This window comes from Nicotiana attenuata, chromosome 1, assembly GCF_001879085.1.
Source record: "Nicotiana attenuata strain UT chromosome 1, NIATTr2, whole genome shotgun sequence".
Taxonomy (NCBI): Eukaryota; Viridiplantae; Streptophyta; class Magnoliopsida; order Solanales; family Solanaceae; genus Nicotiana; species Nicotiana attenuata.
The window spans coordinates 12338667-12363153 of record NC_031989.1 but is presented as its reverse complement, the minus strand read 5'-3'; the positions used below and the strand labels follow the sequence as shown (position 1 = coordinate 12363153).

Below are 24487 nucleotides of genomic sequence, written 5' to 3'. Positions count from 1 at the left end.
TTAGCAAATTTCCATGGTCTCCCGCAAAGATACATACACGCTAGTCGCTTTAGGCGCGTTATTTAATAATTTTACCTTCCTAAACTCGGGTGCGCATTTCATGCAACCCAAATCCAAATCCCAAAACGTTGAATAAGAGGTGTTGAGGATCCGGGTGCATTTCATGTAACGTGATCCAAAAACACGCTCTTAAACGGCGTTCACTTTCGTAAAAAACAAAATAAACTAAAAGCGGTAAATAATCTTAAAATTGCACTATAGGTTTAAATATGTATAAAAACCAGATTTTAGCCATTTATAATAATTTAAGCGACCATGCTAGAACCACGGGATCCGGGGTGCCTAACACCTTCCCTCGGGTCAACAGAATTCCTTACACAGAATTTCTGGTTCGCAGACTCCAATTGGGGAGTCGAAATTTTCCTCGATTTGGGATTTAAATTAAATCGGTGACTTGGGACACCAAAAGCCAATCCTATCCCAAGTGGCGACTCTAAAAATAAATAAATGATCCCATTTCGAATAATGTCACTTTAAATGGAAAAACTCCCTTATACATTTATCCTTCGGGGTAGGTGTGTAAAAAAGGAGGTGTGACACATATATAGAACATAAGACCATATGAACCACGGTTTGATATATCGCCCTTCCTAAACACCATTTTCTAATGGCAAAATACATAAGTTGCCACCTGACCTATGGCCCAAATTCCTGTTACACACTTTCTAGGAACGAGTATTACTTTACACACCCAACCTTTCCAAAGTGTATCTAAGACACACCACCTTTTTCTTAACCGATTTTTCAGAATATGTGTAATATCACGCACCAATAAGGTCGTGACACGTGTTAAACATTTTTTTAAATAATAAAATACTTAAATTTATAATTATACCCATAGCACCTTCTCTCGTCTCTTTCTTTTTAGCAAGGTATGTACAACCAGTGCTACAGCAATAGCAGCCACCATAAATCAGAAGCTACCACAACAATGACAGCCACCATAAGATTCCTTCATCTACGCCACAAAACCAAACCCACTTTCCCCCGTTTCTTCTCTTCTTCATCAAATATTGAACCTCCTCATGCCCCAACCACTCCTTCAAAACCACTCCACCACCAATAATAAACACAATCTCTACCCCCTAAGCCCTTTTCATTTTCCTCCATCGCCAACTAAAATCTTTGCTCCATGATTAACTTGTCATAATAGTAACGAATCTTGAAGTGAAGGAAATAGAACTGAATAATTGTATAATTTCAACCATTTTCAAGAAATATAATTCTTTTTTCGATTTATGTAAAGTGGGGCTTGATGATAGAAAAAGAAGCAAAAGAATTTTTGTAGCCACTCTTAAAGAAAATTTATAACAAGTTATTTGATTAATTCTTTATGATGGATTTAATAGATTAGTAAATTACATGTTAAGAAGATGAAAAAGGAGGAAGGGGTTGGAGAAAACAGAGAGAAAAACGGGGAGAGGGGGTGTGTGAGGAAGAAGAAGAGAAAAGAGGGTGGGGTTATGGGGATCCACTAATTAAAAAAAGAAAATATATAAATTTTTGACATGTGGCACTTAAACATATTTAGGAATACTTTTTCAAAGGGTCCACGCTTTTATCTATGTTGTTACACACGTGCGCCACATAGCAAAAGTGGTGAGTCTTAGATACACTTTGGTAAGGTTGGGTATGTAAAATAATATTCATTCCCAAAAAATGTGTAACAGCGATTTTAGCCATATGTCAGGTGACTACTTATGTATTTTGCCTTTTCTAATTCGAATGAAACCATCTTATTATTAGTGTCATATATTTCTCTCTCTCTACCATATATTTCTCTCCGTACAGTATTTCACCAACGGTTATTTTCCCTTCCAAAGGATGCCAACCGGTCTGACTAAGGATAAGAATCCCCAGACCGAGAAGACAACTTCTAAGGAAGGAATTTCTTCAAAACCCGACTATGTAACTGCTGCGAAAGGCCAAACGAAACCGAGCCCTAGCTCAAATCGCCATGGCAACCCTGAAGTGAAAGCTCAAATTTCTACTCATAACGGGATGCCGGCTGTCATCTTCAAATCTAGTGACTACTATGGAGTCACGGCGGAGGAATGTAGGCTCACAATTGTAGGTAAATTTCTGAGAACCCGACCACAAATTGAAAAAATACGATCAAAGTTTGCCAAGAAAATCTCAGTGAAAGGTAACGTGAAGATTGGTGTGTATGACTTTCGTACTGTCTTTCTCGACTTCTCCAGTGAAGAAGATTGCCAAAATGTTTGGTATAAGCGTTCAATAGAAGTCGAAGGGCAAATTATGTGGCTAGAAAAATGGACACGGGACTTTAAGCCGAATGAGGACTCTCCAATTGTTCTAGTTTGGGTTCTACTACCTGAATTACCTTTTCACTGCCATACGTGGAATTATGTTAAACAAATTGTTGGTCCAATTGGTACCGCACTGTCTATGGATATTGCAACAGGACATAGAACCAGGCCTAGCATAGCAAAGGTTCGTGTGGAGGTTGACCTCACGAAACCAATGCTTGATTATGTTTTCGTTGTCCAGGAAGAGGAATTGAATCCACTAAAAGGATTTACTCAGAAAATTGAGTACGAGAGTGTCCCTAAGTTTTGAAAACACTGCAGATTGCTAGGACATTCAATACTTCAATGTAGGAAGGTATTAATAAAGACCCCTGCTGCCAAGGAGGAGCAAGGAAAAATGGATAACACGGAGTCTCAAAATGTTGATCAAGTTGTGAAGGAATTTGAAAAACCACAGGAGAGAAAACAAACCAACCAGGAGAATGCTTCAAACAGCAAGTCAAACACTTTTAAGCAAATTGACCAAGAGGCTATCTCAGGCAAGAAATCAAACATTCAGAAGCAAACCATCCAAGAATAGGCACCAAGTAACAAAACGAATGAGATCAATCTAGCAGAAAACATTGAAGCTGAGCAAAACATTATTACTAGAATGAATAAGAAAAAGAATAAGAAGAAGATCAAGAAGATCGCCAAGAAGAAAAGTAAAATCACGTTCAAACCAAAGTTATATCAACATGGAAACAAAAGGAATACCACCTCTAAAGCGAGGCTATCATCTTAGAACTATTGTCATCCTCATAGTAGAGTGAATCAGTTTAATATTACCTATAGTGTTGAGCAGGATTCCAATGAGGTTCCAACACTCGGCAGAGATATGGAAAATAAATGTAGTATTGGTGATGGAAGACACAACCAAGACATATCCAATATAGTTTGTGGTAATTTGGATGAAAGTAGTAGTAAAAAAAAATAGCCCTTCAAGATCATGAAAATAACTCTCAGATGGTCTTGGAGACTGATCCAGAGTCTTTGAGCCTACCACTTGAAGTGAAATCTAAGAAAGGTATCAATTTGGTAGTTGAATTGCCAATGCTTCCGGTCCAGAACATAATTACTGAAAACATAGATAGGAAGGATGATGAAGAGATGGGTGATCATCATCTGGAGGATTTTTCTGCAGCTGATGAACATGATATCCCTCCAGATGTTCCTGTATGCATTCATATGGAAGAAGTCATATATAAAGAAGGCATCTCTCCAGTTAAAAAGGGAAGAAGAGAAAAAAAGATGGAAGGAAACAGAAATAGAGATAGGTCTGTTCTTCCTGTCAGAGGGAGGAAACCAAACTAATATTTTATCTATTTTCTCTTATGATCAATGCTCTTTTATTTGGAACATACGAGGAGTAAGTCAAAAAAAGCAATTCATAGACTCAAACATCTCATCAACATCAACAAGGTTCAATATGTTGTCATATCAGAACCATTAGTTAACATGGACAAAATTGATGGCTACAAAAGGTTCTTGGGCTTTCATAATTGTCAACATAATATTTCTGGAAAAATTTGGTGCTTCTAAAGGGATAACCTTCATGGCATTACTATCTCTAATGATAAGCAACAACTTACTATCAATCTGAAGACTGGTAAAAATGATATTGGTGTATTTGTTACTGCTATCTACGCGAAATGTACTTCGATTAAGAGGAAAGATCTCTGGGAAAGCCTGAATAATCTTAACTCCTATATTAATGAACCTTGGTGTATTGGAGGTGACTTTAATATCATCTTGGATCCTGAAGAGAAACTAGGAGGAAGACCTCATAGGATGTACAAAAGTTTTGATTGCAAAGCTGTATGAATTCATGTGGTGTCACGGATATCGAATTTATTGGACCCAAATTTACTTGGTGCAACAATAGAAGACCAACGAAGAGGATCTGGAAGAGACTTGACAGAATCCTTATCAATGAAAAATGGTCTTAGAAGTTTCAACACAACTTAGTTAAACATCTAGTGAGAACTGGCTCTGACCATATACCATTGCTCATGAAGTGTCATGATGACCAACATAACCACATCAAATACTTCAGATTCTTAAACTTTTGGGTCAATCAACCCGGTCTTTATGATGTTGTTCAAAAAGTGTGGAACAATCAAATTAATGGCAACCCTATGTGGATTTTACAGTAGAAGCTGAAAAGCTTAGCCGCAGATTGAGTCAATGGTTAAGAGAGTCTATTGGGGATGTGTTTGAACAAGTGAATGAATGGGAAAATAAAGTACATATTGTGGAAGAACTGGATAGAATAACACCAATGACCTCACCAGGGCAGAGCTCAATAAGACTCAAGCTGAGTATCTGAGATGGCTCTCAAAGCAGGAATCTCTTCTTAAGCAAAAATCCCAAGTCAAATGGTTCGAGGAAGGTGATTGTAATACCAAGTATTTTCACAACACTATCAGGGAGAGAAGAACGAAGCTCTAACTACATAGAATCAGAAACCATAGAGGAAATTGGTTGCAAGGTGATGAGAAAATTGGAAAAGCTGCTATTAGACATTTCAAGAAGATATTCAATTTGGAAAAAGTTGATGTCGACAACAAAATTCTTGATTGTATCCATAGTGTCATTACCCAAGAGGAAAATGATATGCTTACTTCTATGCCAGATGAGGAAGAGATCAAGGATATTATTTTAAATATGAGTGCTCACAGTTCAGCAGGTTTGGATGGGTACAATAGGGCCTTCTATCACAGTTGTTGGCATATTATCAGAGAAGATATAGTTGCATTTGTTCAGTATTTCTTCAAGGGCAAGAGTTTAACTAAGTACTTTTCACATACTTGCTTGGTCCTTATTCCTATAACAGAGTCGCCCTCTGACTTCTCTGATCTTAGGCCTATTAGTTTGAGTAACTTCTCCAACAAGATTATATCAAAGATCTTAACCAGGAGCTCAATTCACTGCTCCCCAATTTAATCTCTGAGAACCAAAGTGGCAAGGAAGACTAATAACTGAAAATGTGTTGCTTACTCAGGAGATTGTTCAAGGCATCTCTGACTATAACAAGGGAGGTAATGTGGTGATCAAGCTAGACATGTCCAAGGTGTATGATAGGATGAATTGGTCTTTCCTTATCTCGGTACTTAGAAGATTTGGTTTCTCAGAGGGTTGGATTGATCTCATCTGGAAGCTTATATCAGATGTTTGGTACTTAGTGATCATCATTGGCAAGAGAATGGGATTTTTCACTTCAACTCAGGGTCTTAAACTTAAACAGGGTGATCCTCTTTCACCATCCTTATTCATATTAGGTGCTGAAGTGTTGAGCAGGATGCTAAATAACCTGCAACACAATGACCATTTTACCTCATTTTCTATGAGTATAAAGGGTCCTTATATTAATCATCTTGCCTACGCAGATGATATTGTAATCTTTAATAGTGGGAATTGTAAGTCTTTAAGGCTGATTATGAAGCAAATTCATAAGTATGAGAAGAGCTCTGGTCAGAGAGTTAATGAAGACAAAAGTTTTTTCATAACCTCTCCTAAAGCAGGTGCTTGCAAAATCAACAGGATCATTGGTATCACTGGTTTTAAGAACAAGGATTTTCCTTCCAATTACCTTGGATGTCCAATTTATATTGGTAGAGTAGTCAATAAGCTTAATGGTTGGCATGGTAAATTATTATCCAGTGGTGGCAGGCTAATTCTCATCAAGCATGTATTACAGTCCATGCCTACTTATACCCTCACTGCTATGAAACCTCCTAAAGGGATCCTAATCTTATGGAAAAACATTTTGCTAGATTCTTTTGGGGCTCTTCGGGGGACAAGGATAAATATCATTGGAGTTCCTGGAAGAACCTTTGTTATCCTAAAGATGAGGAGGGCATTGGGATTAGGAGTATGGAGGAGATTGGCGATACTCTAACTATGAAAAGATGGTGGAGGTTCAGGACTCAACCTTCTTTATGGTCTTCCTTCCTACAAGCTAAATACTGCTCTAGGAAACATCCTGTTGCTAGGAAAAGTTATGCTACTTCCTATCATGAATGGAAGAACCTTATGAGGATCAAGAAGAAAGCAGAGCCTAATATGATCTGGAAACTACATGCCGCTACTTGTAGTTTTTGGTGGGATAATTGGACAAGAAAATGTGCATTAGCTAATCTCTGTTATAATGTTCGTACCCCTGCCAAAACTCCTATTAAGAACTTTATTCAGAACAATCAGTGGAATATTGATAATCTTCAAAGAATTGTCCCTATTCACATGGTTCAATAGATATTGAAAGTCGAGATTGGTCCTAGCTCCCAACCTGACTTCACCATATGGAACCTTTCCACGACGGGCACTATTCTAACAATTATGCGTGGCAAATTAATAGGAACAAGAGACAATAGGATCCTTTTCTTGCTAAAATCTGGCATAGTATTATCCCTTTTAAAATGTCCTTCATTTGTTGGAGACTACTAAAAGAAAACTTTCTTTTGATAATACTATTAGCAGGTTTTGGGATCAGCTAGTATCTAGATGCTCTTGCTGCACCAGACCTGACGTCGAGTCTATTCAACATGTATTTATGGAGAGTGATGCTGCTCAGTATATGTGGAATAAATTTGGATCTCTGTTGGGTATTAAACACCAATGTTGGCAGGTAAATAGAGCCATAAAATATTGGTGGGACATAAGACCTACTAACACTATCCATAAACTGATTTTGCACGTTACCCCTATTGCGATAATATGGAAAATGTGGAAGGATAGATGTGCATGCAAATATAGCAAGAAAAGGAAGATGTCTACATACAGAATGCAGCATCAAGTTTCATGGAGTATGAAGACAATACTTGGGAAGAAATACACCAATAATGATTTCAACTTGCCTTGGATAAAGCTCTGTGAAGTAGTGGAACATCATAAACCTGTACCTAGATGGAAGCAGGTACTCTGGAAGAAGCCTCCTAATGGCACAGTCAAGATAAACACTGATGGAAGCTATAACACCAACACGGGCAAGGCTGGAATGGGTGGTGTAGTGCGAGATGAACATGGAGATATTATATTTGCTTTCTCAGTCCCTGTCCAGTGTAATAGTATCAATGAAGCTGAAGCATTAGCTGCTATGTATGGGATTAACTGGTGTATTATTAATGGATATACCAATCTTTGGCTGGAACTGGACTCTAAGATTATCTCGGATATGCTAAGGAATAGAGTCACAAATAACTTGAATCTTAAGACCATTATAGCGTGCACTCTACAGTTGCTAGAGTAGGCAACTTCACAGATCTCTCACTGCTACAGAGAAGCTAACCAAGTCGCAAACTTCATGGCAAAAAAAAGCATCTGACCAAGCTATGGAGTCCTTCTATCAATCTTATTATAGCTTGCCTAAAGAAGCTAAAGGAATTTTCCAGTTAGACAAAACCCAGCTTCCCAGCATAAGACAAAGATATGACAAAGCTAACTTCTATTTTAGTTAATTATTTTTTTGATGTACTGATCTGAGGTTTAGAATAATGTAGGGAAACTATCTCCCCTAATATAGCCTCTTTTTGCTCTATTTGACAGATTGAGCCATACCAATATGTTAATTGTAATATTGTATCTTAGAGGTCAGGTTTAGCCCCCCTCAATAGTTATCTCTAAGATATAATGCTCCTACTCAGGATTCAATTGAGTAGTTCTTTAAAAAAATAAAATGAAACCATCTTATTTTCCTGCACGGATGAAACTATATTGTCATGTAACACAAAAATTGCACCAAATCTAAATATTAACATAAGTAAAACGCAAAATTCATGTATAATCTGCAGGGGCGACCCTTTCATAAAGCAAATAAAGCAACCGTTTTAGGCTCCATATTGGTGGAGACCCACTTTTTGTTATAGCTAATAGACTATGTATAAGTTTAAAAAAGAGTTCTGTAAAGTGGAACAGTTTGATTTCTTTCTTTAACATATATATAGAAGAAGGATTTGCAACTACTATGATTTCTACCAAGGAAATTGCACTTGAAATGAATATCGAACCCGAATTTCGTAAGAAACATGTGATATATAGGAAGTAACAATTTGATACGAATGCTGATAATGAAATCTCAAAATCTTTCGAAGAGTCCTTTAGAGTTGATTACTTTTATACATAATTGACAACACTATTTTTTCACTTCAAAATAGATTTGAACAATTCAAAGCATATGAAAATATTTTTGGTTTTCTATTTGGCAGTAAAAATTAAGATCACTAGATGTTGGAAATTTGAAAAAATATTGCCTTAGTCTTGAATGTTCCATAAAGCATAATAATCAATTCAATATTGATGGTTTAGATTTATTTTTTGAATTAAAAGTATTAAGGAAAATAGTACAATTAGAACATAATAGTTTAATTGATACACTTAATCAAATAAAAAGTTTTAATTCTTTTCCAAATGCCTAAATTGCTTATGGAATAATGTTCATAACCCATGTTACCGTTGCTTCAGTGGGAAGAAGTTTTCAAAATTAAAATTGAAAAATCTTACCTAATAACAACAATGTCACAAGAAAGGTTAAATGGATTAGCTATATTGTCAATTGAGAAATACTTATTAGGAGTTATTGATTATTAGAAAATTATTAATAACTTTGTATCTAAGAAAAGCTAAAAATTAGACTTCAAATAAATAATAAAGATAATTTAAAAGCTAAGGCCCCTTATAAAGTTTTGCTTTAGGCCACAAAATTCGTCGAGCCGCCCCTGATAATCTGAAAATGATACTCCCTATACAATAAGAAGCAAACTGAATATTGATATGGCATACGAAATGCCAAGGTTTCCATTGGCTCAACCAAATTGATTAAAGGTTGTCGGCTCTTCATGAAATGGGTTATCTTCATAGTTGGTTAAAGCCTCGTGCTGATATGTGTTAAGAAACTAAACTCAAAGTAACAATATAAAAACATGAAAATAGACAAGATATATAGAGAGGAAAGAGAGAACTTTCATATTTCATCAAGTGTTTCCCAAGTATTTTCAAGTGTGTACAATATCACTTCTCATCCTCTATTTATAGTATTATATAGAGGTATACAAAAGAATATCATAAACATGACATTAAACATTTGAGATCATGGAGCAAGATCATGGGGAGGTTATGGATGTACGGGAGTTACAACCATAATTTCATAAGTATTGGAGTAGTGGGAGTTACGGAGATAATGGAGAAGAGTAGTGGGTATTACTCCTTTGTGTGTTATAGACATCCACCATTAGATAGTTATTTATAATATTATCTAACATTTTAATATTTTGAGTTAAATTATGCAAATATTCACATCAATAATAAAATATTTGATAACTAGAACTAATATAGTGTATTAAAATAAAATGTTAATGTTTTGTTAACTTAAAAAGTTCTTACTAATATAAATAATTATAACTAATGAAAAAAATTTTAGGGGGCTTTTGACTCATAGGGGCCTAAAGCAAAGTCGTCTATCATGTAAAAAGAATAATCAAAATTCTCATAAAAATATTATGATAACATGGTTGTAGGTTGTAATTTAATTAGCTATTAATCTTGAAGAAGATGCACGCGTATGTTAGCAGCGCTTGACGGGGAAATCATCAAACTTCTTTTTTGTGCGAAGGTTATCCGCATCGGCCGTATTCCCCGATTACGAATCATTTCCTTTTGTATAGTAAGATAAAGATTGGCGATATCCAATTCTGCGACGAATAGGTCGTCGTCGATGTAGTAATAACCATACTTTGTTACGTCAACACTTAGAACATCACCACCATTGAGAAACCCTTTGAAAAAAACTGCTAGATGACTCCTAGTCCAAGTAATAACTATGCTAGGCAATAAAAATGCTGCCACCGCCGCCAAACCGCGGAAGAAGGTAAAACTGTCAAAAAAGTCGATCTCCACCATTGTTCTTCATTCTTTAAAGATAATGTGTCAAAGTAGGAATGGAGTTTTTAGAATATATGAGTCCACCAAACTATAGAGTACCTGGTCCTCTATGGGTTTTCTCTGAGAATACTACGGAAACAGTAAGTAAATGAGACACGGGATTTTTACGTGGAAAAATCCCAACTCAAGGGGACAAAAACCACGACCTACACTTGTAGGCTTTCAACTTCACTAACTTGTAATCACACTATTACAAGCCACTTTGTAATGGCTCTATTACAAAGACTTCAACTCAACTAACTTGTGATACATTTACCACAAGCCACTTTGTCACTCACTAGTTACAAAGACTTTAACTCAACTAACTTGTGATACACTTACCAAAAGCCACTTTGTCACTCACTAGCTACAAAGACTTTAAATTATGATTAACTCTAGTCACAACACAAACTCTGAAGGTTTATGATTTTGAGTTCCCTAAAACAAGGCTTCTAAGAAAGCAGGATAGGAGTCACAATGAAGAACAAACAACAAGATTACAACTCAACTACGGTTACACATAGACTCATTGTGGAACTGATCCTTAGTGGAGTTGTCTTCTTGTTCTTGACACACCAGTGACTTCAATGCTGGATACCCTCTTTTAATGCTTGAGAGAATATCACTAAATGCTCAAGTGAAATATCTTGTGCCTTGCACCATGTTGTTATACTACCAATGACATACCAAGGATGATGTCAATTCTTGGTTGGTACACGCCTCTTCCCAATGGGAAGTGACTGCTATACTGTCTGCTGCACTATCGCGTGTACAGTTGCAGGCAGTTACTTTCTGCAGTTGCTTTCCAGCTATATCGTTGACTTGTATTTCTATCAGAGAAACACCAAGGGATCAGGTCCTTGTCTTGTTCCTCAATTCTCTACACTTGCAGCAGTTCACATTAGCTGGAGTTCAGGGTGGAATTCATTCACTTGCAATGTGTGCCAAGTGTGTCGGGTTCCCTATCTGGTTCTTGACAGTAAGTTTGTTAGATCATCAAAATATAAGGCAAGACATTGAAAATCCATTAATTTCCCCTTTTTTGATGATGACAAACTTAGACATTGATAACATATATTTAGAGCAGAAATAACCAGATAAGGTAACAGAAACTGCACAAGTTCCCCCTGACTTTATACTTCCCCCTTAATCAGATCCCTGATTCAGTGCAATTATATACTAGTCCCTGATTCAATGCAATTATATACTTCCCCCTTTTGGCATCATTAAAAATACACAAGCAGGCAATTAGCATAAAGAAGTCTAACACAACCAACTCATGTCACATATGTGCACACAACATGACAAAAAAGAGAAGCAAACGGAAAACAACATTGTACAAGCAAAAAGAAGAGCTGTATTACTGATATAAAAATGGACTGGTTAAACAGGAACAGTAACAGTGAAATCCAACATGCCATCACTAAAAGGATAAACAAAACAAAAACAACAGCCACAAAACATATTTAAATGAAGACAACTGGTCACTGAGAGGATTCTAAGGGGGCACTAGAAGAGGAAGACTTGGAGAAGGAGGCAGCAAAGGTTTTGAGAACCAGGTCCATACGGGCATTTGCACACAGCTGTTCCTCAAGAAACTGTACGCGAAGCTCAATATTTTCCTTGGTCAAGCAGGCAACTTCTTTATGGGAAGAATTAACAGAACCAGATGCCCCAGTAGCTTGACTAAGCTGAGTTTCCAGTATAGCATTTTGAGCCCTTAACTTCCTAATCTCTTCGTCAACAGCATTTTGTGCATTGATCAGCTGAGAGATGGTTGAGGTGCTTCCACCAACCTTTTCTACAAACTCACACTCTTCCAGAGTGGTTTTTGAAAAGGTTTGCTTACGGGTGCCCACTTTAGGATTAGCCAAAGGAACCTTGTAGAATTGAAACACTCGAGTGAGGAGAAAGCCATAAAGGAGCCCATGATTGCCACCTTTAATGTTTGCTACCTTTTGCATGTGTTCTATCATGATTGTTGGCAGATTGATTGAAGCAAGCTCATCAAGAGCCTCCATTAAGACAAGATCAGACTTGGAAGCAATAGACCGCCTCTCAGCACGAGGTAAGAGCACCTTATTAACCAGCTCAAAGAGAAGCCGATACTCAGGGAGTAGTGCCTTCTTATGTACCCGTTCCCCCTACTGAATAGCTTGATCTTTAATAATAGCTCTCTTGAAGTTAGCTCCAGAAGCACCCTTAATGGAGGACATCCCTTCACATGGAACTTAAAGGACTTTCCCCAAAGTTGCAGCAACGAGCACAATGTCTTTTCCATTTACAAGCACACAGATGTGGTCCCCCTCAGCAGTGAAGAGAGATGCGTAGAAGTTTTGTACCGCATATTCATACACCTTAGGTACATCCTCTTGAAACAGGTGCTCCCATTGCTGAAATTCCACAATCTCTAGGACTTGCCTCATACCTGCCATTTCTAAGATGGCTGGGTCAAACATACGGCCCCACAAGACTTTCTGAGCTCTCAATTTCTCTTGCCAAAGACCACAATCACTGGGTATGGTCCTAGTGGAACCAGGTCCCCCCATGGTTTCTCTTTTTCGTTTTCTAGATCCTTCGACAGATTTTCCCTTCCGGCTTTCCACCCCCACAGTATCTCTTTCAGACACATCTTTCTCAACTACAACCTTCTTAGGCTTACTGCTAACCTTCACAGATGACCCACGTTGCTTTTCAACAGCTTCATCAGAAGCTCCACTCAGAGACTTCTGGATTTTTGTAGATCGTTTTACTAAGGAACTAGGTTCCTCTACAGCATCTTCATCAACCTCAACCACTGGAATACTTTTGTCATTCAAAAACTCCCCTTGTTTCATCAACCTCTTCTTCTTTTTCTTGATACTCCTCTTGCTTTTCTTTAAGGCAGACTCGAAAGCCTCTTTCTGCTGTAACCTGGTAGTGGGACGCTTGGAAGAGGATTCAGGAGTCACTGCTGATTTGCGCATATTAAACCACGCGCTGAGAGCCATATCATCTTCATCAACAGGGACCTCACTGGGTGGAATGGATTCCAAGGGCTTAGGGTAAACAAGAGGTTCCTGAGTTGTTTCAATTGGAAGAAAATCTAGTTCTCCACTATTTGTTTCTGTGACTGTTTCATGGACTGGAGACTCGAAGAGTACCAAAGTTCTTTCATCCCCTAGAAAAGAAGTTTCTTCCCCTTGAGACTCAGACACAAGGAAGGCTCCTTCATTCAGAAGACTCTCAGCAGCAATAGCCATGATATTGTGTGCTGCTTCCTTTTCTGGTGACTCCATGGGAGCCACTGAGTCTAAAATGGAGGAGTTTAGATATTGATCAGGATCATCCTCAGAGACTTCTGATAACTGAGAGGTAACACTTTCTAAGTGTTCTTTGGTGAGATCTGAAGAAGGGGGAGAAATGGGGTTTTCAACACATGGAAGGGAGATAGAGTTTGACAGAGAAGGAACTGTGATAGGTGTTGTAGTATTGGGGATAGTGGAGGAGTGGGTTTCTGGTGGTGTCATTGAGGAAGATAGAGAGGTGGGAGTGGTGTTGATAACAGGAGAAGGTGGAGATAGTTCATTGGCCATTGTAAGGGGATTTGGTAGAGGGATTTTAGTATGAGAAGGGAAGAGGGAATCACAGAGATATAGAGGGAATGAAGGTTCAGGATTGCTGTGAGATAGAAAGAGGGTTTTATGGGAAGAGGAGCTAATAATGAGAGTGAAGCGGAACGGGTTCTGAAGAATTTTGAACGGTGGTAGGTTTGTGGGAATACGTAACGTGCAGAGGAGGTGAAAGGATTTGAAAGACAAGACGTGACATGTAGACTCTAAAAAGGTCGGATGATGTGGCGGTTGAATTAATTTTGTCAACTTTTTGAAAAAGCATGCGGAAAATACATTACTACTAACCTGTGGTACAGGAACCTGGTTCTTGACCACTTTTTGTAGAAGATTTTTGTAGCTCTCTTTCACAGTTCAACACTGTACCTCTAGCTTCTATGATCGTCATGCGTGTTTACCTGTAACGGTATAGATGTGAGTTAGGCCTAGTCAGAAAACACTTTAGGCAATTTTACCTGAATGAGACTTTCATGATTATGTGAGCAGAACCAGGTTCTCTCGTAGGTTTAATTACCCCAAGTGCCACCCTATTTCTCCCAAGGAGTTCTCTGCAATTTGATGTTCTGTGCAGCAAAATCTCATACAAATGAGCCATTATTTCTTGAGACAGTGGTATCTGATATAAATGTGTTTGGTTCTCTTGTGTTGGACCGGGTTCTTTGCCATGTTAAGAGCGTCTGCTTCAACTGTTGGGAGAACCATTAGGTTGTGTTTCCTTGTACCCCATGAGATTAAGCATGATCTAATAGAATGAGCCATTCCAGACGTGCTCTTCTTTGACCATCAGATAACCTTGTTTCTTTCAAATTGATGCAGTTCCTCTTACATTGTTGTAATCCAGTCAGCATCCTTCAAGTCTTCCTTGATATTCTTGGGTTCTATCTGGAATAAAAATACAGAGAGGACTAGGGAATTTCTGGATTTTGATCTTGTCTTAATCCAGCCTCGGGGGGGGGGGGGGGTATTATGTTATCAAGTGGATGTGAGTTTTTGTATTTCCATTTGAGCACTGAAGTTTGATTAGTAGAGGAACTGGGTAAATTAAGTGGATTTCTTTGCACTGCTTGTTTTGCTACTTGTGGAGTACCTTGCGATGCATCTCTAACTCTTCCTTCAGCTTCAGTGGTAGTAATTTGAGTACCATGTTCCTATTGAGAAGTGGAAGAGGATGTTGCATTATCTTCACCTGTCTCCTTCATTTGACTCATCATATCAGCCTTGCACTTTGAAACATCAGATACTTCCCCAGGAACCAAAAGTGGTTCATTATCTAGAACATCAATGTTTCCTCCCTTGTTAGAGGAGTGTGTTTCGTTGAATAGCGCATGGACACTTTCTTTCACACATTGTGTCCTTTTGTTGTAGGCTTTGTAGACTTTTCCTTGAAAGGAATATCCCAGAGGGATTCCTTCAACGCCTTTTGCATCAAACTTCTCACGCTGGTCCTTCCCGTTGTTAAGAACATAGCAATTGCATCCAAGGATTCTCAGATAAGTTATCTTTTGTTTTCTTTCATTGAGCAGCTCATAAGGGGGTTTTGTTTAGGAGGGACCTGATTATACACCTGTTCACCAAGTAGCAAGCAGTGTTTACTTCTTCTATCAGAGATGTTTGGTGATTCCACTGTCAATAAGCATTGTCTGTGCCATGTCTTCCAGAGTTCAGTTCTTTCTTTCACAAACAACATTTTGCTGTGGAGTCCTTGGTACTGAGAAGTTGTGAGTGATTCCATTTTCATTACAGAGCTCATCAAATTTGGCGTTGTCAAATTCTGTCCTGTGGTCAGATCTGATGCATGCTACCTTCAATTCCATCTTCACGTGGATCTTCTAGACAAAGACACAAATACCTCCAAAGTCTCACCCTGTGTTCTAAGAACCAGTGACCAGGTGAATCTTGAATTTTGCAGACCACGAACCAAGTCCTTCTAAACTTATTCAGAGGTGTGAAGCTTGCATGCCCCAATCTTCTATGACAAAGTTCTGCATCATTAACAATTGCCTTCATTCAGCTCATATCACCAGCTTAGACACGAACTTTTACCCTGCTTTCTTCCCGACACCAAGAATGTACTCCTTCTTTCTATTTCCAAAAAGTACATTCCCTTCTTGCAAGGCTTTCAGTGAGAGAAAATTCATGGTGTTTCTAGTCATGTTCTTTGAGCATCCACTATCCATTATCCATTGCAGTCCGCTTCCTCTCACTGTTCCCTGCACATATAAATTATGGGTTAGATTTAGGAACCCAAACTAGTTTGTGTCCCTTGTAGTGAGGAAAGGGGTGGATACGAGCTTTCTTAGTCCATGCAGGCAACATACGTTTTTTTGCGAGTGGTACCTGGTCCCCTGCTAGTAGTCACTTTTTCAGCAAACACTTTGTTTTTCTAAACGAATTGAACCCTGGCCTGGATATTTTCTTTGAGATGCCCATTGTTCCCACAGTGGGTACAGAGCCAGTTATCAGGAACAGTGACATACTTGCTGTGAGGGTTGTAAGGAGTTTTCTCCTTTTGGAACCCGACTCCATGTCTGTTTCCATTATTGTTGAGGTACATAACAGTGACAGCTTCTGAGGACCAGGTCCATTTGAGAGATTTTTCAAGGTCAATTTTTACTCACTCCAATTCAGCTTGAAGTTGCCTATTTTTCTCCAGTTCACTCCATAGACTAGTTTTAACATCATTTAATTCCTTTTCAAGCTTGATGTGAGTCTCACTAGCTACTTTTTTCCCTTTCTCAATACTTGCAGGCCTAAGTTCTGATTTGAGTCCCTCAATAGTTTCCTCTAGGTCTGTGATTATCACCAAAAAGTCATCCCTCTCTTGCTCAGTAGCTACAATTTTCTCTTCTAGAGTGTGCTTTTCATTGCTAAAGTTTTCTATGGTTTCCTTCAAATCAACAACCACTACCATCAAGTCATCTCTCTCATTTTCTACATTCTTTATTTTTTCATTCAAAGCTTCCTTTTCTTTTTCAAGATTAGCTATGGTCTCATTTAGATCAACTACATAGACCACTAGACCATCTTTAGATTGTTCAGCATCTCCTAGCTCTATGGTCAAGATATCTTTATCATTAATAAGGCTATAATATGCATCAATTAGAACATTTGGTAATGACATTAGTTTCTTAGAAGAGTAAAACTTCAGATTTTTCTAAACATCCCTAAAATTTACCTCATCATTTTAGTCCTCTTCATCATCGTCAGACTGAGCCATCAGCGCAAACAGTGAGTCATATTTCGTTGCTTCAGTTTCCACTGCCATCATGGAGCTGTTTTCTGCATCTGGTTCCCTTTCTGATTCACTGGAGGAGTCTCCCCAAGCAGCAAGAGCTTGCTTCACAACATTGTCAGCTGCACTTTTTCGACTGAATCGTTTGTCAGGAACCGGGTTCCTTTTTGCTGCTTTTTCAGAGTTTTGTTTGTATTGCTCCTGTTTCAGAAGTGGGCAGTCTTTGATGAAATGCCCTGACTTTTCGCACTTGTGACAGAGATCATTGTTCCTTGCCTTACTTGAACTACCCCTTTTTGGTATACCATAATTTCTTCGAACCATCTTTTGAAACCTTTTAGTAAGATATGCCATATCACTATCTTCTTCACTTGAGTCACTGTTTTCAGCCTTGAGCACCAGGTTCTTCTTCTTCTTTGACTCTCTTCTTTCACTGTCTTTCTTTCTTTTCATCTCGTATATCTTCAGATTTCCAATCAGCTCATCCATGGTTAGAGTTTGTAAATCTTTAGCTTCAGTGATGGCATTCACTTTACTCTCCCAAGAGCCAAGTAGAACACTGAGAATCTTTCTCACAAGCTTGTTTTTGGGAATAACATCTCCAAGTGAATGAAGCTCATTTATGATGGATGTGAACCTAGTGTGCATATCTTGCATAGACTCATCATCCTTCATCCTGAAGAGCTCATACTCGGTGGTGAGCATGTCAATCTTGGACTGTTTAACCTGAGTAGTTCCTTCATGTGCGATTTGCAATGCTTCCCATATTTCCTTGGTAGAATCACAAGCTGAGATTCTATTGTACTCATCAGGTCCTATACCACATACCAAGATTTTCTTGGCACGATAGTTCTTTTCTACTGCTTTTTTGTCAATATCACTGTACTCTTTTCTGTTTTTCGGCACCATTGGTACAGTTTCTCCAAGCTTCTTCATAGGAACATGTGGACCATCACAAATGACGTCCCACAACTCTGAGTCTTCTGACATTATAAAATCATGCATATGAGTCTTCCACTAGCCGTAGTACTGACCATTGAATCTAGGAGGTCTGTAGGTTGATTGTCCTTCCTCAAAGTTAGGTGGAGCAGCCATTGAGATCCTTTCTAGGTGTTAACCTTTTAGAAAGCACCTGCTCTGATACCAATTGTTAGAATATATGAGTCCACCAAACTATAGGGTACCTGGTCCTCTATGGGTTTCCTCTGAGAATACTACGGAAACAGTAAGTAAATAAGACACGGGATTTTTACGTGGTAAAATCCCAACTCAAGAGGACAAAAACCACGACCTACACTTGTAGGCTTTCAACTTCACTAACTTGTAATCACACTATTACAAGCCACTTTGAAATGGCTCTATTACAAAGACTTCAACTCAACTAACTTGTGATACATTTACCACAAGCCACTTTGTCACTCACTAGTTACAAAGACTTTAACTCAACTAACTTGTGATACACTTACCACAAGCCACTTTGTCACTCACTAGCTACAAAGACTTTAACTTATGACTAACTCTAGTCACAACACAAACTCTGAAGGTTTATGATTTTGAGTTTCCTAAAACAAGGCTTCTAAGAAAGCAGGATATGAGTCACAATGAAGAACAAACAACAAGATTACAACTCAACTACGGATACACATAGACTCATTGTGGAACTGATCCTTAGTGGAGTTGTCTTCTTGTTCTTGACACACCAGTGACTTCAATGCTGGATACCCTCTTTTAATGCTTGAGAGAATATCACTAAATGCTCAAGTGAAATATCTTGTGCCTTGCACCATGTTGTTATACTACCAATGACATACCAAGGATGATGTTAATTCTTGGTTGGTACACGCCTCTTCCCAATGGGAAGTGACTGATGTACTGTTTGCTACACTGTCGCGTGTACAGTTGCAGGCAGTTACTTTTTGTAGTTGCTTTCCAGCTGTATCGTTGACTTGTATTTCTGTCAGAGAAACACCAAGGGATCAGGTCCCTGTCTTGTTCCTCAATTCTCTACACTTGCAGCAGTTCACATTAGCTGGAGTTCAGGGTGGAATTCATTCACTTGCAATGTGTGCCAAGTGTGTCGGGTTCCCTCTTTGGTTCTTGCGGTAAGTTTGTTAGATCATCAAAACATAAGGCAAGACATTGAAAACCCATCAGGAGTATTTGAAAGAAATGAATGGAGAGTTATTGGAAGCTAATGGCTCAAAGTGGGAATGGAGTATTTCAAAGAAATGATCAGGAGATAGTTTTTGAAACTCAAAGTAGGAATGAAGTATTTCAGGAGAGAGTTCTTAAAACTCAAAGTACAAATGGAGTATTTCAAAGAAGTGATCAGGAGAGAGTTCTTGAGGAGGGAACGAGGACGAAGATAAAATGCATCAGGAGCGTGCAACTTATAACTGACTTGAACACACTAGCCGACTTGAACATCTAACCGCGCGAATCTTGAAACAATAAAAACATAAAATAAAATAAAAATAGCAACTAGTATTCCCTAATTCCAATTTATATTGCATATTTTCCATCACCCTTCTATATTTAATTTTTTACTCATAATGAGATGAGTTTATGGCTTATTCTACCCCATAAATTGATGTCATTTTAATGATTTATAAGATACAAAAAATTAAATATTTATATGCCTTCACCCGTGTGTTGCCTTACCTCATGCCACGCCTAATAAAACACCATTAATTTCAAAACGAAGCTATGTATAACGGGAGGGCATCTGTAGCCCGCGTTTCCAGTACCAAGTTTTGCAGCTGCTCATATTGTTCCAGAACAATTAGGGATCTAATTAGAGCTAGTTTAACTCAATACATTAATATAAATGTCGTAGAACTTTAACTATTTATAAATAAGTAAAATTAGAAATCTACAATTGCGGAATATTTTGGGTTAACTAGCACACAATCACACACAAAGCAAATAGAGAAGAAAATCAACACAAGGATTTAACGAGGTTCGGCTAAGCCTAATCCTCGGGGCAAAATCAGAGAGAGTTTTCCACTATGAATGAGAAGAAAAGCACAGTACAATCTCTAGAATCTCCAACTACAACCCCTATATATAGATTCCAAAAGGTCCCAAACCTATAAGAGAAAGGTTTCCCAATTTGACAAGGACTATAGGTTTTTCTTTCCCAAATCTATTAGGACAATGGGTGTTCCTAAACCTATAGGGAATATGGGTTTCCTAAAAATACAAGGAAATAATTCAAGCCACAAATAACAAATCTTCCCGTTGGCTTGAATTCTCTTCATCAACAGGAACAACGTCTCTCTACCTTGCCCTCAGCCTCCGCAAGGGATCTATCCATTGCCGCACATATCAACCAAGTCTAGGCAACGCCTAAACTTGCTAATCCGTCGATTTGGTTCTGTACTCTGAATAGCTTTTGAGTAGCTATAACACTCAAATGTATCAACGGTCTCTACAACTGACAAAGCAAATCCCACTGGATTCATATATCCAAGAAGATTCCCATCAACTACGTTTGCAAACCTTTGCGGTCGGTTGATCACTCTCTTCTCTCTGCCTGTTGCAATGCTATATGGTTGTTGTTGCGCAGATGCATCAACACTATCATTTTGATCAATATTTCGCACCTCCTCCACTTCCTCTACTTTAGAACTACTGGGCTGAGCTAGTGGAGATTCAATTTTTAGCTCTATGCGGTCACTGACACCATGATCTATTTCTGCTATTGCCTTCTCCCTCTGGCTGTCCAGTGAGGCAGATACATTGAATGATACATCCTTACTGATAATTAGCCCTGGAGTCTTTTGATATGTGCACCACAACCTATAACCTTTCACTCCAGTTCCATACCCTATAAATATGCGCTTCTTTGCCCTCGGCTCAAGTTTTCCATCCCTCACATGAGCATAAGCAGGACAACCAAATATCCCTTAAATTTGAATAATCAGCAGGCGAACCGGACTATACCTCAAAAGGAATTTTGAACTCAATAGTTGTGGATGGAGATCTGTTGACCAAATAACAAGCTGTATTGATTGCTTCAGCCCAAAAATCTTTGCTAACACATGAGTGTGAAAGCATGCTTCGTGCCCTATCACAAAGCGTTCTGTTCATACATTCTGCAATACCATTTTGTTATGGTGTTCCGACACAAGTACGATGTCTCACTATGCCCTCTCTGCTGCAGAAATTAACGAACACAGAATTGCAAAATTCCAACCTATTGTCAATTCGAAGACGCTTAACTTTTCTTTTCGTCTGCCTCTCAACCATCGTCTTCCATTTAACAAATGTTGAAAATGCCTCATCTTTTGTTTTCAGAAAATACACCTATACCATACTTGAGTAATCATCAATCAAAGTCACAAAATACCTGTCACCACTCTTGGAGGGAACTCTATTTGGACCCCACAAGTCTGAGTGTATATAATCTAACTTGTCTCTGGTCTTGTGCTTGGCCTTTTTGCTGAACTTTACCTTTGTCTGTTTACCAAACACACAATGCTCACAAAAATTTAAAACTTAATTTTTGTACCCATTCAACAAATTCTGCTTACTCAACAAAGACAATCCATTATCACTCATATGGCCAAGTCGCAAGTGCCACAACTGAGACTGATTCAGAACACTTTTCCCAGAAGCTACAACAGCTTCCCCTTCAACTACACTGGCCTGAAGATGATATAATTTAGAATGCAGTTTACCCTTCATGAGTACCATGGAGCCTTTACACACTTTAAGTATTCCATTCTGAGAGTGAAATTTATACCCTTGATCATCCAAAGTCGAAAGAGAAATTAAATTTCTCTTTATCCGAGGAACATGCCAACACTCAATGTTTCTGATAATTCCGTCGAACATTCTCAATTTGATATTACCAACCTCCTCTACTGGTAATGAATTATCATCTCCTATGTAGACAGTCCCACTCATTTGCTCGTAAGGTTCAAACCAGTTCTTGTGTGGACGCATATGGAAAGTAGCACCAAAATCAAGAACCCAAGAATTTTTCCCATAACTAGAACTCACATCACAGACTTCCCCTACATAGTCACTATCATCAGAATTATTGCCAGTGTCAACAATATTTACCTAATTATCTATTTTCTACTTCCCTCTTTTCTCCTTCAACTTAGGACAATATCTCTTGTAGTGACCTTGCTCCCTGCACTCATAACAATGTTGTTTCCTTGCTCTAGACTTTGATATGGCGGTTGACTTTTTCCTGTAAGTCCTTTTGATGTGTTCTTCCTCTAATCACAAGACCCTCGCCCTCAATTCTGCTGTCTGGAAAGCTATTTTTCAACTCTTTAGATTTTAGTGTATTACTAACATCTTCTAGTGAAATGTTGTATTTCCCATATAGCAGCGTATCGACAAAAGTATCATAAGACGGTGGTAAAGAACATAACATAATCAAGGCATGATCCTCACTCTCAATTTTGATATCCACATTCTTCAGGTCCATTATGATTGAATTAAACTCATCAATGTGAGTTTTAACAGGTGTACCTTCATTCATACGGAGATTGTATAACCTCTTTTTCAGGTAGAGGCGGTTTGTCAGCGATTTCTTAGAATACATATCTTCCAACTTCTTCCATGCCATTGCTGAAGAAGTTTCTTCACCAATTTCCTGAAGAACGCTATCTGTAACGCTCATGAAGATCACACTCAAAGCCCTCTCCTTCAGGTCTGTCTTCTCTGTCTCTTTCATCTCTTCAAGAAAATCCTCATCAATTGCCTTCCATAACCCTTGTAACACCAGGGACGATTTCATCATAATCTTCCATAGACTGAAACTAGAACCCCCGTCAAATTTCTCTACTTCGTACTTTGTTGAAGATGATGAAGACATCTTAACCCTAGATTATATGTAGAAACCCGAACCTTGATCTGATACCAATTGTTGCGGAATATCGTGGGTTAACTAGTACACAATCACACACAAAACAAATAGAGAAGAAAAATCAACACAAGGATTTAACGAGGTTCGGCTAAGCCTAATCCTCGGGGCAAAAGCAGAGAGAGTTTTTCACTATGAATGAGAAGAAAAGTACAGTACAATCTCTAGAATCCCCAACTACAACCCCTATATATAGATCCCAAAGATCTCAAACCTATAAGAGAAAGCTTTCCCAATTTGACAAGGACTATAGGTTTTCCTTTCCCAAATCTATTAGGACAATATGTTTTCCTAAACCTATAAGGGTTATGAGTTTCCTAAAAATACAAGAAGATAACTCAAGCCACAAATAACAAAAATATATAAGATAAACCTTCTATAGGAATTATTGCGCGGTACTTGCATAGGGATTTTCCCTTGCCCAAATCTAGTCACTGTCGTATTCCTACTCTTAACATCTGACTTGTGTACATAACATTTGCAACAAATTCTTCCAAACCTTTAATTTTTAGCCCCCGTTTTATTTTTTAATTCCTTAAGAAAACGTCAAGAACTTATTTATCAATGCATAGTGAATCAACTTATGAATAACCCATTCGCGATGTCGTCGAGACTCGAGGCTTGACTTTCATCATATTGGCAGAAAAAAGTGAACCGTAAGCACTCTTTCAAGAATACCATTTTGTTAGTACATCTTTTTCCTGTACTGCTGAATTCCTCTTTGTTTCTATTAATTTTCTTATAAAATTTAACCAAACATATATTATCATTCCCAGAATTTTTTTATTTAAACTTTCTATTAAGTATTTGACTGGAGTATAATTTACACAATATGTTCTATAATTTAGGATTGTTGGTGACTTAAAGTACTAATTTGTGTAAATAGTTAAACTAATTGCCGTATTTTTTTTTGAATTAAATTAATTTTTAGTATATTCTTCAATTTTTATTTATAAAGGTTATTTATATTTCTAGAATTATGAAAAAATTAATTATTTGTGGAGCCTATATACCCATGTGGCTTGAGGCTTACACCATTTTTTTTTACGAAATACGTAAACGACCCTTTAAGTTGTGTTCAACGATCAAGTAGACACCTCCATGTAACCCATTTTCAGTTTGACACTTCAAACCTTTAATAAGGCAGAATAGCGTGGTAGACACTTGTACTTGTTCGCGTTTCTCATCCCGGTCGCTATACTTGACAAAGTTTCGTCCAAACACTTATAGTTGTTCAAAGTCGATATTTTAAACCCCTCTGACCATTGACCAAGTCTACGTGGCAACTTAATTGCTGAAGTGGACAAATACGTGTATTTCACACGTATATGGAGCGTTAACATAAAAATTTAATGATTAAAATAAGGAAAAAAATAAAAAGAAAAGAAAAATACAAAAAATAAAATTAGAAAAAGGAAGAATAAAGGCGTTCGTTCTCTTTCTCTTAGTTATGCCGCCCACCAATCCCTCCCCCCCC

General features: G+C 38.0%; 1 protein-coding gene across 1 annotated transcript; it reads right to left on the bottom strand.

The window, feature by feature from the left end:
• Positions 20435-22884, bottom strand: LOC109233093. Its single transcript, XM_019398854.1, has 7 exons — positions 22617-22884; positions 21987-22147; positions 21662-21776; positions 21541-21587; positions 21263-21434; positions 20812-21033; positions 20435-20745 (listed from the first exon to the last, which is right to left on the bottom strand). Exons 1-7 carry the CDS (start codon positions 22882-22884, stop codon positions 20435-20437), a joined length of 1296 nt encoding a protein of 431 aa, XP_019254399.1.

Bases quoted from the DNA above. Each gene is read 5' to 3' on its own strand.
- LOC109233093 (XM_019398854.1), bottom strand. From the start codon at position 22,884: ATGAAATCGTCCCTGGTGTTACAAGGGTTATGGAAGGCAATTGATGAG. The intron at 21,435-21,540 runs GTTAGATTATAT...AGTATGGTATAG, and splicing joins AAGCACAAGACCAGAGACAA to GTGTATTTTCTGAAAACAAA. The intron at 20,746-20,811 runs GTGTCAGTGACC...GTTCTAAAGTAG, and splicing joins AATAGCAGAAATAGATCATG to AGGAAGTGGAGGAGGTGCGA.